Raw genomic sequence first — 17,984 nt, forward strand, 5'->3', positions numbered from 1 at the left:
CGAAACATCAGCACTCGAACATCCACTCCACTGCAAGACCAAGCGTCGTAAAAGTTGAAACCAATTTTTGTTAAGTCAAATCAGGGTGTCAATTCAGAAGCGTCGTAAGTCGAACGTCGTCAAGTCGAGAACTGCCTGCATACCATGTTTTAGTAGAGAGAGCCCGAGAGCTAATGACAGCTTCAGACCAGGGAAGAAAATCTGGTAGGAAAAACTGTATTGAAAGAAACCCTGACTTTTACCATTTGCCTTATGGACTTTCTCTCTGTGTTACCAAAGGGGCTGAAATAACCCTTCTTAATTGTATGCAGCCCAATAAATTGAAATTAAACTTCTTCCATGAATAGTTATTTTTAACCTACTAGGCCAGACTTTTTTTCATCCAGGCTTTTCAATGAATGGTGTGAACGGATATTGTGAGCTAAATTTCCGAGTGAAACGCCAGTGCAGTTATTCGTGGGCACCTGGGGAACGAGAGACTGTCTCTGCAAATCAGGCTCTTTGTCTCTAGCGTGACAGAACATGTTCAATTTATAGGGCCTGCTGCTTTTTTCACTATAAATCAGAAGTGGCCCCAGTGAAGTCGGTGGGGTTAGCGAGAGCCGAATGAATCCAGGACACCTTTTTAACAGGTCTCTGGCTAAAGTCTTGGGCAAAACTTGCACTTTTTGCTGTAAATAAGTGAACTACAAATTCCAGCTGTCTGAATTGCCCAGCTCCATCTTGTGGCAAAACATTTTATCAGGAGACATAAATTGCTGCCAAAATCTCAGCTGGCAAATTAAAAACGTTTTACCTGTCGAAGAAGGATTTTATCTTAATAGGTAAGGAAAGTGAGACCCTTATGGAGTGCATCCCTTACATAGACAAATATGGGATTTGGTTGGTTCAGATGTAAGCTTTTAGGGTGTGGGTGTGCGGGCGTAAACTTGGTTTAAGTAGAGAAGCCAGATAATTTTCATTGTGATTAGTAGCAGGACTATTTCTCGGGACATTTTTTTTTTTTTTTGAAGTTTGGATACTTATTTACCCCATCAGAAGGAGTTAACTTCAAAGTGAATGCTGAGGTTAAAGCCTGAGTGGAAAGGAAACCCCTCTGAACATTTCAGATGTGATAATGGATTCAATTTTCTGTTCCCCCAGGCATGCCTTGTTCACATGGGTTTAGAGTCACGTTACGAACATAGAAATCTTCCGGATCTTTTGAAGTTAGGGGAATTACAACTGGGATTTTTCTTTGACCCATCTGTTCAGGTTCATCTGCTAAAATGGTTGGGGACCTGTTAGTAGATTAAAACAAAACACAGGAATAATTTTCCCTTCAAAATTACATGTGGTCAATGCCATTTCCCTCCCACATCCCACCCTCAATTCAGTCTTCTTTGACTTAAGTATCTTTTTATTGTTTCTAGGTTTTCCCTCATTGCAGGCAGATGGATTGGCAACTGCTAACTTCCAGAGCACCCCACCTCCGCCTCCACCCAAGAGCAAACCCTATGAGAATAGCAACTCAAGGAACTCTTTGGAGGTAGGGAAATTGGAATGGACACTGGAACTTTCCCAGTTGCTCTTAGGGTGGTGCTACTTGAAACTTGTCTGATCCGTTTACTGGTTTGCTTCCTGAAACCATAAGAGAGCAAGACATTTTCCGCTTAATGGGAAAGCAATCTAGCCAGTCCCTTTCTTCAGCTGAAAAGAACGTGCTTTCCTTGCCTTGGCAAAATCTGCTGTATCCAATGTTTTGTGTGTTCTTGTTACTGAAAACACAAACTAACACGATGACCTGGGAGTTTAATAACTATAGTCAGGGTGTAAATATCACCGTACTCTCCACTACTGAAAAAAAGAAGAAACAGGGAGAACTTCCAGGCCAGGATTTTCAGAAATGACTAATGATTTCTGGGGGCCCAACTTTAGGACACTGGGAAGGAGCCTGATTTTCACTTTCTGAAAACCGAGGCCCCTGGTATTAAAACTATGGACCAAGATAATTTTCTGGTCTTCATAAGTCATCATCTCACTGTGGCATCATAATAGTATCTTCAATGTGTACGACTGTAGTGCCTTTTATTGGAAAGCATCTGACAGTGCTTTACAAGGCTAGCTAATATCCATACTAAGGATCCTTTCATCCTGCACGGAAATGCAGCCTCCTCTGGAGTGGAACACAGCAGCTGTTTAACAATGCCTAGCAACCTTGAATATCCCTTTGAAACAGAAAAGGAAGAACACCCTGTGCAATCAAAGCTGCAGAGAAAGTTTAGAGAGGAGTAGTGTAATACCCGGAGTTGGAATTTGGCCAGTAATACTGAGTTTTTAATACCATTCTTTATTTAAAAAAAAAAATGGAAATGGGACATTTCGGCTGTGTCTACTGTATGAGCTGGGGGTGGGCTTTCTGTGCCCACGTGCACATACTCACGCTCGCTCGATGCAGCCGCAGTAACGATAGTGCCGGCATAGCTGAGCTGTGCTGAATACGTACCCGGCACTTGGCACGAATCAGCCATGTCTTTGCCGCTGCTCGTGTAGAAGTAGCCTTAGAGACCACGAGTGGATCTGGCCTCAGTTTTACACCGATTCCAAATGATGGCACCTCTCGCAGGGCTGGGACGTACCCCAGCATCATACTATGGGACTGTTTCAGTTCTGACCTACAGGGCCACCTATGCAATCCCCCAAAACACGTCCTGCTAGGGATGCCTTAGAGGTCTCCTCTGCAAATCCTGACCTGGTCTGACTTGACATAGCTTGAGACATGAGGCAGCGCTTCTGCGCAGGGTGGTCTGGCTGCAGGAAACATGCGAGCACCGTGCATGTGCTGGGAGTTATTGTGCAAGAGGATTAATGAAGAGCTCCCTTTCCCTGAGCCTTATGAGAAAAAGGATTACTAACATGCTGTTGCTCACTACATTGTCACGGACCTTGGTCTGCAGCAACGGGACTGACTCAGAGGGCCGTAAGGAGAGACTGTAAAAGTATTTCACCAGAGGGTTTCTGCACATTGCTTTTTAAGTCATAAAGCCCCCACCTAACCCTTCCTTTATTATCTCTAAATAGTTTGAAATCCAGACAGTTTAGGTTGAGCAAGAGGAGACCACATGGCCTCTTGCTCACCCAACCTTCTTTCAGGTCTGTCTTATTCCAGATGTTTCCCTTAACAGCTCACGTGCATTGGTTAAAGTAGCTGAAGGGAAAAATCCAAAGCACCCAAGAGTGTAAATTTGTGCAAAACCAAGGGGCACTCTTTAAAATCCCGTTCCTTGTGCAGGAAGGGTGTGACTTTTGTACTGGAACTTGTGGCGTGATTCACTGATTCCTTGCACTGTGTGCAGTCATTTACAGGAGTGCAAAGAGATGTAAATGCTACCATTCTGACTGGGTAGCATTTTACACCCACTTGGCCCTCGCTGCACCTGTGCAAATGATCACACAAGTTGCAGCTCAATGGAAAATCAGGCCCGCGGTGTTACTCAGTGGAGTGCACCCATCAGGACGGGTGGTATTTCAAGGCTCCAGCACTGTAGTATTGTCCCCATTTTGCAGATGGGAAAACTGTGGCACACAGATTTGCTGAAACTCAGACAGCGAGTCAGAGGCAGAACCCAAATGTACTGGTTCCCAGACTTGTGTTCCATCGTCTGGTGCTGAGAAGTTCCGTTTGGAGTGGAATTGGAGGATTTGATCCTGAAATAAATAGCCCGGACTGCAGCACCATCTAGACGTCTGTTGCCTGGTAGAGCAGAACTTCTCACCCCTATGGTTATGTGTTTTATCTTCCCAGGTTGCCCCACCACTGCCCAGCAGACGTGAAGTCAAACCTCCCCCTCCGCCTCCGAAAGCAAGAAAGTCCAGCGTCGTCTCTTCGGAGCAGGGATTGCAATAAGGATTCCCTCTGCGTACCCTCTAACGCCTTGAGTGAAATGGGCTGCTTTTCTGTTTCTGACACTCTGGCTCTTTCCAGCCCTAAAGACTGGTGATCCCATCTTCCATTCCCTTCCCTGGGAGTTTTCCCCAGGTAATTCCAAAATAAGCCACTTGAACTGTATATACTTTGCATTCCCAATCCTCTGATTTTCCTTGCACACATTAAGCCCTATGGGGAACTCTGTGAGCTTTAAAATGGAGGCAGTGTTACCAGAAATCTGAGACTCGTACCCCAAAAGGGCTTGTCTGTACTGGTGGTCGTTGCACAAGTGTAACGGCGTCAGTGCAAACCCCTTGTGCAGAGTTGCCCCGTTGGTGTAAAAAAGGATTTGCAGCAGCACTTAAACCGAGGCAAGCCAGGTCCATACAAAACACTTCTTACACTGCCCCAGCACGTTTGCATTACCGGTTGATACCTATGCAGCCCCACCGGTGGGGCGGAGGGTCAAGTGGGAGTAAGGGTGTCCTGATTTGCATGGAATGGACCAGATTACAGTCATTTCCATCTGTGAAATGCAGCCCTGGGAGACGACGGATCCTAACATGTGATGTTCCTCCTCAATTCAAGCGGCCTCATGAGGTTCTGAGTGTGTCTTGAGACCTGCTGGGAGCAAAAATGAACATCACCTGCAGGACCCCAATGTCTCTGCTGGTCACCCCGTGTATTAAAGGTGAGGGCAGGTTGCTCACACTTGGGCCAACAATGGTGGTAGCGCACTCCCAATGGAGAGTTTGGGTTCACCAACACTGCCTCAGACCTTTGCTTTTGATTCTTGTTTGAATACCGCAAAGCAGTTGATGCTCCGCTTGTGTTATCCCATCTGCTCAGCCTGTGTGCCCTCGGGACACACTACACTACGACATCCCCCCCCCTTTTTTTTTTTTAAATAATTGAACAATGGTGCAAAAAAGTCCTCTCTCCTGTGGTACTCGTTGCTTTAGCATTAACAGGTTGCAGTTATCAGCATGGGCTGCTCATCAAGAGGACAGAGATTATGTCTCCATTGTGAGGAAAGACCCACGCCGTGGCCGCAGCTGGCCCGGATCAGCTGACTGAAGCTCCCGGGGCTTGGGCTGCGGGGCTATAAGATAACAGTACAGAGGTTCAGGCTGGGGCTGGAGCCTGGGCTCTGGGGGACCCCACGAGTGGGGAGGGTCTCGGAACCCGGACTCCCAAGCATCTACACTGTTGACGTTAGCAAGTGTGAAAAATCAGCACACTTTTTTTTTCGGGGATGGGGGTGGGGGGTTAGTTGTGTATATAAGACAAAGTCCCTGATATCAGGACGTTTGGTCACCCTAGTTGACCTAGGCTCTGAGACTTGGTTTTTATCACAGTATAGATGTACATCTGAATCTCGTAACCCAAGCTCAATAACCATTAGCTTTTCAAGTCCCAGTTGAACTCTTGGCCGACAACCTTCCAATCCATGCACTCACAAACACACCCCCTTACTGTACCCTGTTGTTGCAACTCTCCTTGTGCCTTTTGTCTGGGAGCTTCCATTGTGTTCTGCACACAAAACGCTTGGCCTAACTTTTAACAATCACTAAACTCAAATGAGTCGCACCTAGGCCTGAGAGGGACGTGAAAGACTGGGCCGTTCAACCTGAAGTTTCTGGTTTCTTGGGTTGCTCCGGTTCCTTGTGGGCTGTGTTTGGTGAATTTGACAATTATGCTGTTCAGGGATATTTTATGGAATTGGTTCTAATTCTTCTCTCTTAATTAGTTATTCCTTTCTTCTGTTGTTTTCAGTGGATGGCAGCAGCATTCTGTTTAATAAGTTTTCACTGCCTGATAGTCTAAATTTTCCCTTCTATAACTTCATTCCATTACTCCTATTTATACTGCCACTTGCCACCCTAAATAATTCCTTCCTCTGCTTGGTGTCAATATCCTTCAAAAGCATGTAGACCAGTTTTGCGGTCCTTCCCTCAGGGTGTGATCCAGAGACCGCTGGAGTCTATGGGCATCTTTCTGTTGAATTTGGCGGGCTTTGGATCAGGCCCTTCGTCATCACTTGTCCCAATAGGTAGGTCATTATCATAACTCTTGTAATCTTGTTTCATAAATCAGTCTCTCCAGCACCCTGCTCATTTTCATCGCTCTGAACGCTGTCCATATTTTTCTGGTCACATGATGATCTGAATAGCTGAGGTCAATTTTAAAATGTGTGCTTGTTCTTTTTAGCTCTGCAAAACAAATGAAAGAACTAGGTGGACTATATTCTGCATTCCCTTTCTCTGTCTCGGCTTGTATATTATGATTATCACCCAAGTATCTTAAGGTATGTCTACACTACAATAAAAAGTCCATGGCACCGAGACTCAAAACCCGGGTCAGTTGACATGACCTCCCAGGACTTGGGCTGCAGGGCTAAAAATATCAGTGCAGATGTTTGGGCTGGGAATGTAGCCCGAGCCCAGACTTTGAGGTCCTCCCCACTGTGGGGTCTCAAAGCCTGGACTCCAGATCGAGCCCAGTCATCTACGCTGAAATTTTATAGCCCCACAGCCCGAGCCCAAGTCAGCTGATGCAGCCATGCCCTGAGTCTTTACTGCAATGTAAACATACTCTGTGTGACTGGATCAAAAACCCTTCTGCTAAGTTCTGATTGCTGAATCCTTATGCCTCTCGTGATGATTTTGGTTCAGCCCTGTCCTAGCAATGGATCCACCTGCAAATGTGGTGGCAATTCAGATCTGGAGCCAAACTTTGCAAGTGGAGCAGAGCTTTGGTTGGGGACCATCTCTAATTAGAAGGCCAGATCCTCCAGTGGTTTAAATCATATAGAGCCACTGAAAACACTGCTGAGGATGTGGCCTGCAATATTCAAAACATTTATCATATTTTTAACATAGGCCATTTCAACATAATTTCTCTTGCTATTGCTATACAAACTAGTTTCATTACCTCATTGAAAAACAAAAGGCCTTTAAGCCTTAGTAAAACACTGTCCAATAGTATAGCAATCTTATTGTAATTATTTTTATTCAGACTGGAACTATCCGATCTTCTGTAATACGTTTCTTTGGTGTCTGTTTGGATGAAAACAGAAACCTGCAGAAACTGCATTCACTGTGCTGCCCGTATGGCTCCCTAAACAGATTGCATTCATTAAAGGCTCATATCAGATTCACAGCACAAAATAAGTTGGAGACATTTTACAAGTCACACTGCAGTCACATCACATATGCCTACAGCTGTGTTTGCTATAGTGCACACACAACTGTCTTTTGGGCAGCTGCCTTCTCCAGGGAAAGCTTTGAAAACCTTTCTGAACATCTTGACCATATTCCACCCCTGCCTCCAATCCCCAGGGCATCATAGAGATTGTCAGTTCCACATTACATTCTTGGACACAGACATTGCTTGACTTGAAAACCTCAGGGTTTTCTTTTTTTGTTCCTCCCCCCGCCCCGACTTTTCCTGCCATCCCTGATACACGCGCACACAAAATCCTGAAATCCTTACTCAAAACCCTCACTGAAGTCCATAAGAATTTTGTCTGAGCGAGGATTGTAGGGTCTGGTACAAGTGAATAGCGTGCGTGCATATTTCACCTTGTCTTAATTGTCACTTTTCCAGTCCTCCACCGATCAGTCAGTATCAGCCACATACTTACTTAATTTCCTTGCAAAAGAGGGAATATTCCGAGCACAAAATGGATGTCATGGTACATTTCCTCTCGCTCTTTATATCAGGCAGAAAGCATGAATGTTTGCAAGAACTACAGCAAGTGGCTTTTCCCACCATAAGTAAGAGAGCTAGGCAGGGATATTGCAGTACTGTCTGGTTCATCTCTAGTTTTATTTCTCTGTGTTTTGATCTACTCCATTAGCCTGGTATATTTTGGATGCTTGCCAACTGTATGTAAGAGGAGAAATGGGCCTGATCAAAAAGCCCAGATTTGAACAACCCTCAAATTTGGAAAGAACTTTGCAGCCTTAACTCTAGAATGAGCCAAACTCAAAACCTCAATCCAGACACCCCCGAACTTTGGATCCAAATCTGACCTCTAGCAACATTTCCTCCTTCCACCTCTGTTTTAAATTCCTGTTCTTTCCCATTTTTCAGCCTTGGTACGGAGAGGATTGATGGACAAAGTACCTGGTATGTAAGGGGTTAAAACTCTGCCATCCAGAGAGAGCTGCTAACTGTTAGGATTGTCAGCAGTTACTTTCCCTCCTGCTTGTTGTAACTCAACAGTACTAAAACCCGAGTTACCAAGCACCAAGCGGCTAAACTAATCACCTAAGGCTAACACAGACAGGAGAGCTGTAGGAAGCTCTGTCTATTGACTCTGAACTTCAAGAAGCTTCAGGCTTTTGTTGTTGTTGTTGTTTTGTGGAGCTGTGGCTGATACAAGCCACATTTTGATTCTTGGCCTTCATTATGGGTTGAGCTCTTAAACAGGTTGTTCCCTGGCACCAACTTGCCTGACAACTTCCTTACGGTTTGCCTTGATGTGTTGGCTGCACAATTCAGGCTTTGCTTCTTGATGGCGTGTCGTCTGGCCAGTTTGAGATTGTTTAGACCTCACTTCTACAGGAGGGGGACAGGGCAGCTGGTGCATAAGGAGGATGCGGAGGATTTGAGGTACTGTGTATTTCCTTCATCTTTAAACTCTCACTTGAGGATGGGGGCCAATAGTTGGGAGAGGTTTTTTTTGCCATGTCTTCAATCTGTCTCTAACTTGTGTTAGCCTCTCCTACTCCCTTTCTTCTCATTGGGTGGAAAACATGCTCACGAATGGAAGTTTGTTTCCTTAGAGGTGTATTGCTGACTGGGCTCAAGGGGTCAGATCCTCAGCTGGTATAATTCAGATTGTTTCTATTGAAGACAAGGGGCAAAATTTTCAAGTATCAAAGTGATTTAGGAGCCTTGTTCCCATTTTCAGAAGAGACAGAGGCGCTTAACTGCCAGATTTTTAAAGGTATTTAGGCATCTAAGGATTAAATCTGTGGGAGCTTGGCATTTCTGAAAATCCCACAAGATACCTATCTGCATCATTCGGCTCCTAAATAGCTTTGAAAATCTGGCCCTCAGAAACCTAAGTTTCATGGAAAGTAAATGGGACTTAGGCACCTAAATTCATTTTGATAAGGGGAGTTAGGCTTCTAAATTCTTGGAATGCTTTTGAAAATTTTACCCAGTCTCGCCCAAGGATGACAAAAAAACAAGTCCCACCATGATATAATCAGTCCACGGCAGAAATGAAAGCTTACTTCTGTGCTGACCGTAACGTTAAAAAACCCAAACCTGGAAACCAAAAATCCAGTCTGCATTGAAATATATACGTAATCTCACTTCCTAACTACGCTGTTCAAAATGAGTGTTAGGTTTCAAGTCCCAGAACCTTTTAAATCCCGACTGACAGTTTTCCTAAAAGATCTGCTTTAGTTCGGACAAGAATTATTTTAGGGAAGTTCCCTGGCGTGCATTATACAGGAGGTCCGACTAGATGATCACAATGGTCCCTTCTGGCCTTGCTAGTCTATTCACATTTTTTCCACTGAGAAATTTGTGTGACCCTTGCTTTTTGGGTGCTTTTTAATTAAAATTTGTAATGCCAGGATAAATTTGATTTAAAATATTACAGGTTCTTATCCATGCCTGGGGGAGAAATGGGCACTTTTCCCTTTCAGTGGATTATTAGATTAGGAAAGGAGGTTGACTCAAGTGAAAAGTGTTCTGGGCGGAGCAGTGGCAGACAATGCAGCTGTGCCTATCGAGAAGGAGTGGAAAATTTGCATCTAATAAACTTTCCTACTTTGTGCCAGCCAGCATACCTTCCACAAATGAACCGTGAGTTAGACTTGTAGTGATAATGTAGGATTCATTGCTCCAGACTTACTGTCCTTATTTATTTTTATAATTGTAAATGGTAATATGAAAAAGACTGATATGTCTGTAATTTAACTGTAATGTTTTGGGGGGGGGGTAGTGAAAACATTCCTGTTTCAATCCCAGCTGTTTGTTAAAAGCTGTTCTATCATATATATGTCGCTGTTTTCATTTCCAGCAACAGCTGTAGACCAAACTATGTAAATGCCCCGCAAGAACCTCCGTCTAAGATTCCAGGGGAACCTGAAAACACCTGAGTAGCATGGTCAAACTGATCTCCTGACATTAAAGGGAGTGACTTTCAAATGCACATGCCCAGTGTTGGCCTAACTCGGGCCAGGTTTACACTACACACTTCAGTGTAACTAGGTCGCTCAGGGGTGTGAAAAATCCACACCCCTGAGCAATGAAGTTATATGGACCACATAGACAGCACTATGTCAGCAGGGGAGTTTCTCCTGCCAACGTAGCTACCACCTCTGGCAGAGGTGGAGTAACTAAGCTGATGCGTGAGCTCTCTCCTGTTGGCTTAGAACATCTTCACAGTGCCACAGAGGTGTAGCTGCACTGTTTGTAGTATAGACTGGCCCTCAGCTTCTACTGTGTCCCACTAGTGTAATAGCCTAATGAGAACTGAGTTGAGATCATCATGCCACATACCGTTAACATATACAGATGATGTTGGCCTGATCTGTCTCCCTGTATGTGTTACTTAATGATATTGGTATTTTGACCATTTAATACCAGCAGTAGGGGATATGTTCCTCTTGAATGCTGGGGAAACTTACTTTTATGTTGCGGCATAACATGACCAGGTTGATTCCTTGGAGGTACTTGACTTGATTATTTAAGTTTTTAAAACCACTGTGGGCTGCAAGTAGCTTCATATCCCCCTGCAGCTGACTCACCCATACACACAGCTTTTCAACTGGTTCTGAAGACAGGGCCAGAGCCAAGCTTTGGAAAAGGGATTCTGTGCCTCTGATTAAATAGCATATTATTTACTGAGACTGTAAAGCAAGGTGTACAAATGTACATGTTTGGAAAACAGTGTGTTTACTGTTGTAAAGTTTGTAAATATTTTTTTAAATAAATGTAGATTGAGCAAACTGGGGAAAAAACACCCTAAATGTCTTCCATGCATGGACTTGTGAAATTGTGTGTTGTTTAATAGTAGGTAACTTAGATGTATTACACTAACGTCCAGAGGCCCCAACAAACATAACGGGCTCATTTTGCAAGAGACTCTACATGTGAAAAGTCACACAGCAGGTCAGTGGCAAGTAGTATCCAAGTCTCTTGTAGCCCAGTCCATTGCCCCAAGCGGTCATTTATCTTATACTCCACCCAAAATTTTTTTCCCAACATCTCAGTGTGGTTTTTGTATTTGAACATTTATACACATGACACTGTAATCTAAACAGAGGTCAGACCTTAAAGTTAAATCATTGCTTTGAAATGTTACAGTAACTGGTCCTTTATTCCATTTGCCTTCATGAATTCAGATCTTCTTTCGCTCTGCTTCTCCTTCAATCAGACCTGCCTGTAACACACATTGTATAATTTGATATTTAAAAAAAAAAAAAAAAAAGGAAAAAATTACTTGGTTTGGAATTTTAAGGCCAGGTGCCATACTAAAATATATTCTGCATGGAGGGTCTCTGTCAGGAAGAGGGCTAGAACCACACAAATCTCAACTAAGCAGATCTCTGCCCCCTGCTCAGGTTGGTGAGAGTGCAGTACACCATACCTTACATTTATAATAGTTCCTTTCATCCCACTCCTACATCTAGCACAGGGGTTCTCAAAGTGGGGGTTGGGACTCTCTGGGGGTGGCAAGGGGTCAGCCTCCACCCCAAACCCTGCTTTACCTCCAGCATTTATAATGGTGTTTAATATATTGAAGTGTTTTTCCTTTAGAACAGGGGGTCGCGCTATGTGAAAGGCGTCACCAGTACAAAAGTTTGAGAACCACTAATCTAGCAGTTTGCCCACCCCTGAAATGCAACACAGACTATTTAACACTGAATAGCAACAGCAGTTTAGGACAAGTAGCGAAGAAATGTCATTTGAAATATCAATATGTTAAGTGTCCCTCTACAAATTTAGCCTTTGACCAGACTACCAGAGCTAAAATCTTACTTTCTGCGACACGTATCTCTGGCCTGTCACAGCACGGCTTCCTGCAGTATCTAGTCTGCCATTCAGGTACTGATCTACCTTGCCCCGTCTATTATTCTTGTAGCCTGAGATTCTATTGATATAGTCTAGGGAACTATACTGTCTTTCTCCCAAACTAGAATAGATAAGTACTTTATAGGGCTCCCATTACTAAGGTATGCAAGCACCTGACAAGCTTTAAGGTATTTATCCTCAACTCCCCTGGGAGGTAGGAAAATGTGGTTATCCCTGTTTTACAAAGACACTGAGTCCCAGCTTTTTAAGGTATATAGGTGCTTTCAAAAGAGCCTACATGTCTAATTCCTATTGAAAATCCCACTAGGTGCCTGGCTGCTTCCACAGGGCCAGATTTTAAAGGAATTTAGGCACTGAAATGGCTTGCCAAAGCTCTCATAGGAAGTGTGGCTGAGCATGGAGTTGAATCCCATTCTGATTCTCGTGCTAACCCACAAACCACTGGCCTATCCTTCCATCTCACTCTGTTCTGTAAATATAGGATCTAGAGGATAAAGTCTGGTATCAATGCAACTAATTAACAGCCTCAGAAGTCAACGATTGAATTGCATAGAGCAGTGGTCTGGAAACATTTTATCTTGCACGCCCCCCACTTACCCCTGTCCGTACCCTCCCCCTACTCTTTGGGGACCTCTGGCAAAGAGATTGCTCTACCCTTTAGCCTATAGGTGTATTTCCTCTGGGAAACCATTGAGATTAGCCTCCCATCTCTCTCTCTCTCCCTCCCCCCAACACACTCATTTTTGTGTGAATCACCTTACTTTCCACTAGCTGGTTGCAAAACATCCCTTTAGCAACTGCAACAATTGGTTACATGGAAAAGTTATAGAGGGGAGAGATTGAATGTCACTTGTGTCATTCAGCGGCTGGAAAGGAGGAGCCAGCGCCAAATGAGCAGCCAGCTCACTGCAGACCGTAGCAAGTGAGCTGTGGACAAGTGGTAGTCCGCTGGCCACAGCGTGTATGACGCATACCAGAGGAGAAGCAGATACATAATTCTTGAGCTTCTGCATTAAACCCTTCTTTCATCATACCATGTAAGATTGCAAAGATATTTTAAAAGTAATTTGGGGTTGGCAAACCTGAAAATCCAATTAGTGAGCCTTCACCTATGAGAAAGAAAGGAAAGTACTTCCTCCTAAATGGGTAAGAAGCATTCAGATGACTCACTGGCTGCTCTTTCCGCTTCCCCAATAAAGGTTTTCACAGGAGAAAGATCCTTGTGTTAATATTTCCAGAAATCATTATTCATTATTTGTATTGGAGTAGAGGCCAGGAGGCCCAGCCATAGGCCAGGACCCCATTGTGCTAGGTACTATAAAAAAAATCCCTGCCCTGAAGAGTTCACAATTTAAGTAATTTGAACATACAGTTCCCATTTGAAGTCAAAGCTTACTTATGTACACTGCTGCAAAGTCAGAGTTTGGCCCCTATGTTCTGCGAACCGCTGAGCACTGCAACTTTCCAGGGCCGTCTCCTAGCTGAGGTTTGCATTTGTTCAGTCAGTTGATTGAAGGAAAGAGTTAGTGGGTAAATGGGAAGGCCAAGATTTTCAAACAGGACTAGTGATTTTGATTGCCTCAGTATTTAGGTGCTTTTCCTGAGACATCTCAAAAGGCTCTGATTTTCAGACAGTGCTGAGCATCTGTCCTATTTAAAGTACCGGTTGGACACATGAAAACGAGGCCCAGAAAACCCCTTGTGATGTCTGAAAACCTTTGCCCAAAATTCTAGGTTGGACACTAGACTTCTCTGCACTTGCCTGTCGGGGCTCTGCTGGTCTGTTCATGAACGTTCTGCTATTTTTCCTTTGCAGCTTGTACCGGAATAGACACTGCACAGTGAGTGCACATTAGAGGGAGCAGCATCCATATGGCCTGATCCTTCAGCTGGCAGAGTTACTCTGTGGGATTAACAAACTATGAATGCTGCATAGAATTAGGATGAGGGTAAAATTTATCTGACTTTTGATTTTATTTTCTCAGTTGGTGCAGAGGCAGAACCAGCATTGCTAAGCACCAACACCCCCCACCAAACATGGTCCTTTGAGTTTCCATCATAATAAATCAAAGCTTTACTTACCAGAGCTCCCTTCAGACCACCAAGCATGGAGCGCTGATGTGGGCCAGTGCATTCAAAATGCTGCAGTTCACCTATTTTTTCCATTTCACTGGCAAGCTGAATTAGAAGAGGATACAAGTCTCATGGACAGAGAATCTTCTGCTAAAGGCCTACACTACTATGCTAGATGGACATGCTTTTCTACTTCAAATTCACCATTCTCCCTCCCACTACAGATAACCAGTATTATCCCACTTTTGTTATGGTACGTTTCAGAAATGCTCCGGAAAGTATAGATGAATCACAGAAGTTAGAAAGTGCCAACAAATGGAAATGGCGGACAAAGGCTTTCAGCTCTGGTTACTAGTTTGAATCCAAGTGAATGGCCAACATGTGACTGTAGCAGGGCAGTTACCCCACTCCCGAGAGAAAAGGCTCAGCTGATTGGGGAAGCAGCCCCACCTGGCCCTGTTATAAGGGCTCAGGGAGGAGCTAGGTCCCTCTCTTGAGCTGTGGAGAGAGACGGATCTAGCTGCTGGGGAGAAAACAATACCTGGAGCGGAGCAGAGCTGGGGCACTCCAGCCAGGCCACTCCCCAGGCTGAGGACTTGGTAAAGGCCTATGCAGGTACGGGGCTGGAAGGTGCAGCCCAGAGATAGGCAGAGGCAGCTGGTCCGACCTCCTTGCCAACGATGAGTGGCCATGACACACTACAGTTTGCCCCAGTGAGCGGGGGCCAGACGATGACTGGCAGTAGCCACTGAGGCAAGGAGGGGCTAGAGGGTTGAGGGTTCCCCTGGGAGGGGAGACCCAGACTGTGGGTTACTGCTGGTGGCAGAACCCCAAGCTAAAGGGGCACCGGGGTGTGAGAGGGACACGGAGCCAGTAGCAGGCGAGATACCAGCCTGCAGAAGGCGCTCCATACACTGGAAAAGAGCTAATTCCCAGACAACTGGCAGGAGGCGCCGCACTGGCGAGGCTTCACTTCGCTACAGTGACCAGTTGCCAGTGGGCAGCTGTTCCTTGTCCTCCCTGAGCTCAAGTGGAGCGAGCGTTGCCATCACAAAATAGCTGACTGGAATCTTAGCTGACAAAATAGCAGAGAAGTTACGGACTGGCTGAAACTAGAAACTCTCATTCTTAGAGGCGTTCCCTCCCATCAAACATGAGATGTTCCGATTTTAAAATAAAACACACAGCAGTGCTTAGACAGACAGGGGAAGCTGCCACTGTCTCTCTTCTATTGCTAGAACTGGGTCTCCAGGGCTGTCAAGCTGGCCTCTTTCACTAAAATGAAAATTTTCCAAAAAGTTTTTAAAAATGTATTAGATGTCTGCACTGCAATTATCCACCCACAGCTGGCCAGCAGGAGCTGGCTGGGGCTCAGGGCTATGCAACTGCAATGTAGACAGCTGGGTTCAGGTGTCTATACTGCAGTTTTATAGCCCACAATCCTTCAGCTGACGGGAATCCATGGGGATTAATTGCAGTGTAGACATACCTTTAGATTCTCAGGCTGCTATTCTGCTCTCATCCCCCGGAGGGCATGTGAGGAAAGGTACACTGAATAAAGTGTCATTTTAAAACCAAGAACCTACCTCTTGGAATGATTCTACCAGATTTTCAGCATCCCGCTTTCCTCCTGGTTGCAGGCCATAAGACCAGTGTTGAGCCAAGCAAATCTCCACAGACAGAATAAACAGGAGGAAACTTACAAAGAGCTTCATGGTCTTCTCCATTCTACCAGAAAGCAAAATATAAAGGCAAAAATAGTACAGGGACTGAACAAAGATGGGGGAGGGGGGTACTCTATAAAAAGACAAATTGCACCTATACTTGCAAACAGCTGCTGAGAATCCATGGGTCACAAATCCCCCCACCCACCCCATACCCGATTATTCAATAATCAGTTTAGTATATTGGGGTTATGGCTCAATTCTTTTACTACAAAACCATGACCATATTTGTATTTCTGAAATGCACCTGAAATCCAGCTGTAGCTCAAGCGTATTTCTAAAAGATCTGGATGTGCTCAACTCCAGGATTAAGGGTTAGCCCGTTATAAAGAGAAGGGCCATCTGCACAATTTGGACACCTCCCCAGAGTTTCAGGAGCGTCTAGATCCCAGGGTTTTGGTGCAGGCTATTGCAACGGATCCATTCAATTTAATCAGTTCCTCTTCTAATACCTCACTCCTTGAAGAATGCCCTGCAGTCTTTCCCAGTCAAGCATCTAGGCACACTGAGTGTGCAAAATGCAATGCATGGTCTGGTTCAAGTACATTACCTTCTCGATGAGAGGAGCTGCTGAATGAATAATTCCAGCTCTGCTTCTTCAGAGAATATCCTACCTGTTGGACCTGTCATCTTGCTTTTTATATACACGTATCTTCTCCTAATACTGAAGCTTTCCCTGCAGGTGACAATTTAATGGTCTCATGTGGACTGTAATTTTGTTCTTAAATTTGCTATAGCGTACCAGAAGTGAAGCATGTAATTGGCACACCCCGGGTGTAGCTATTAAATTCAGCTGAGTGTTGTCACTAAGAGCCATAAACAGTCTTTCTTTTAAGAAGCCAGAAATCGGAGGTTCCCTAGGGAAAATCCTCATTTTTCTTTTCAATGGCTCTTAATTATTTTAAGTAGAAAGTACATCCTGGGTAAGTTTGGAATTGTTGAGATGCAACCAGTACTGTGTGCAACAGTTTAAATGTACAAGGAATTCAGTTCGTTAAACGCCAAGCATCTCTGTACATCAGACCTCAAGGGCCACATTTTACAAAGCGCTCAGCTTCCATTTAGGCACCAAAACAAGCAGGCAGATTTGCAAAAATGCTCAGTACGTTGAATGCCCATTGGGTGCTGAGATACTTTGAAACTGTGGTCAATATGTTTAAGTGTTTTGAGATTCTTGGTTCTATAAAGCTGAAAGTATAATTTGGATGATGCAGTAGACAACTATATTACTGAGATTGGGGCATGGGCTGTCTTTTCGTTGTGTGTTTGTACAGCATTTACAACCATGGGGTGCTAGTCCAGGACTTGGGGCTCCTAGGTACTACTGCAATAACAAACAATATTGATGCCTTTAAGCAGTGACCTATACACCTTTTGGAGCTGAAAGGTATTGCAGACTATAAATATGCTGATAGGCGCCAATAACAAGGGGTTAAACTCAAACTTGGCTGCAAAAATCTGAATTTTTATCCAGCTGTTTGCTCCCATGCTCCCCACTGTGCATGTAAGTAGTGAAATACCCAAGCCCTCGTTTTTAGTAGCCCATTCACAGTCCTCCTCTCCCCTTTCAGATTAACGGATTAAAAAGTAATTTGATAAAGATTAAAGTATTTTAAGGAGGATTTAGTTACTTTGGGAAAAGAGCAATTTTCTCTCCTAATGTAACATCTCAACAGGAAGGGCTAACACACGACTCCTGCTGATACAACTAATCAAGCTGTTAAAATGGTTTTGTAAGTAAAATAATACCTAGAGGTAAGTTACAGAACATAGGAAAGGACTTGCATAGTTTTTGTTTATTTCTTGTATTTTAGAAGTCAAAACCTTTCCTCAAATCAACAACAGATAGGCTTTGCAGACACACACGGCCAGATTTCCAACTGCCCCGCAAACACAACTGGAACCAGATTTTCAAAAGGGGCTTCAGGACCTACCAGTTCCCATTGTGATCCAGTGGCCAGGTGCTGAACTCTCTTGAAAAACCTGGCTCTCAATTATGATGCCTAAAAGGGAACTTAGCTCTTTTGAAAGTCTGCTCTGCATTTTTCAAGGTCTGGTCATTAACGCTTTTAGTACACAAAACATAATTTGCCTTTCACTTGCAAGTCAGACTTTTTCCAGCTTATATTTTCCTTGGTCCACCTAAATAAGAGTCATATACGTTGCGGCAAAGCATTTTAAATGTCTTGTATTTTCACAACCTTTACTCAATTAAA

General features: G+C 44.2%; 2 protein-coding genes across 3 annotated transcripts in view; one reads left to right on the forward strand and one right to left on the reverse strand.

The window, feature by feature from the left end:
- The window catches only part of DOCK5 (dedicator of cytokinesis 5), a 132,253-nt gene extending 122,540 nt beyond the window's left edge, over positions 1-9,713 (forward strand). The window contains exons 51-52 of the mRNA XM_084615232.1: positions 1,413-1,528; positions 3,785-9,713. Coding sequence (XP_084471358.1) covers positions 1,413-1,528; positions 3,785-3,886 — 218 coding nt within the window. The 3' untranslated portion in view covers positions 3,887-9,713. The remainder of the gene's footprint in view (positions 1-1,412; positions 1,529-3,784) is intronic.
- A 145-nt stretch (positions 9,714-9,858) lies between these two features.
- GNRH1 (gonadotropin releasing hormone 1) lies at positions 9,859-17,237 on the reverse strand. Of its 2 annotated transcripts, none has more exons than XM_084615233.1 (4): positions 16,319-17,237; positions 15,631-15,772; positions 14,054-14,149; positions 9,859-11,318 (listed from the first exon to the last, which is right to left on the reverse strand). In XM_084615233.1, exons 1-4 carry the CDS (start codon positions 16,396-16,398, stop codon positions 11,277-11,279), a joined length of 360 nt encoding a protein of 119 aa, XP_084471359.1. In that variant the 5' UTR covers positions 16,399-17,237; the 3' UTR covers positions 9,859-11,276. The 2 variants fall into 2 exon arrangements, with proteins under 2 accessions (XP_084471359.1, XP_084471360.1); XM_084615234.1 differs by having other exon boundaries at positions 16,221-17,237.
- Positions 17,238-17,984: the final 747 nt, after the last annotated feature.

The sequence above is a fragment of the Lepidochelys olivacea genome, assembly GCF_965140295.1.
Source record: "Lepidochelys olivacea isolate rLepOli2 genome assembly, chromosome: 26".
Classification (NCBI taxonomy): Eukaryota; Metazoa; Chordata; order Testudines; family Cheloniidae; genus Lepidochelys; species Lepidochelys olivacea.

What these genes read in the sequence shown, in the direction of transcription:
- GNRH1 (XM_084615233.1), bottom strand. Translation starts at nt 16,398, where the DNA reads ATGACAGGTCCAACAGGTAGGATATTCTCTGAAGAAGCAGAGCTGGAA. An exon ending in CAGCTCCTCTCATCGAGAAG is followed by an intron (nt 15,773 to 16,318) that starts GTAATGTACTTG and finishes GCTTTCTGGTAG; the next exon opens with AATGGAGAAGACCATGAAGC. An exon ending in TGGTAGAATCATTCCAAGAG is followed by an intron (nt 14,150 to 15,630) that starts GTAGGTTCTTGG and finishes CTTCTAATTCAG; the next exon opens with CTTGCCAGTGAAATGGAAAA.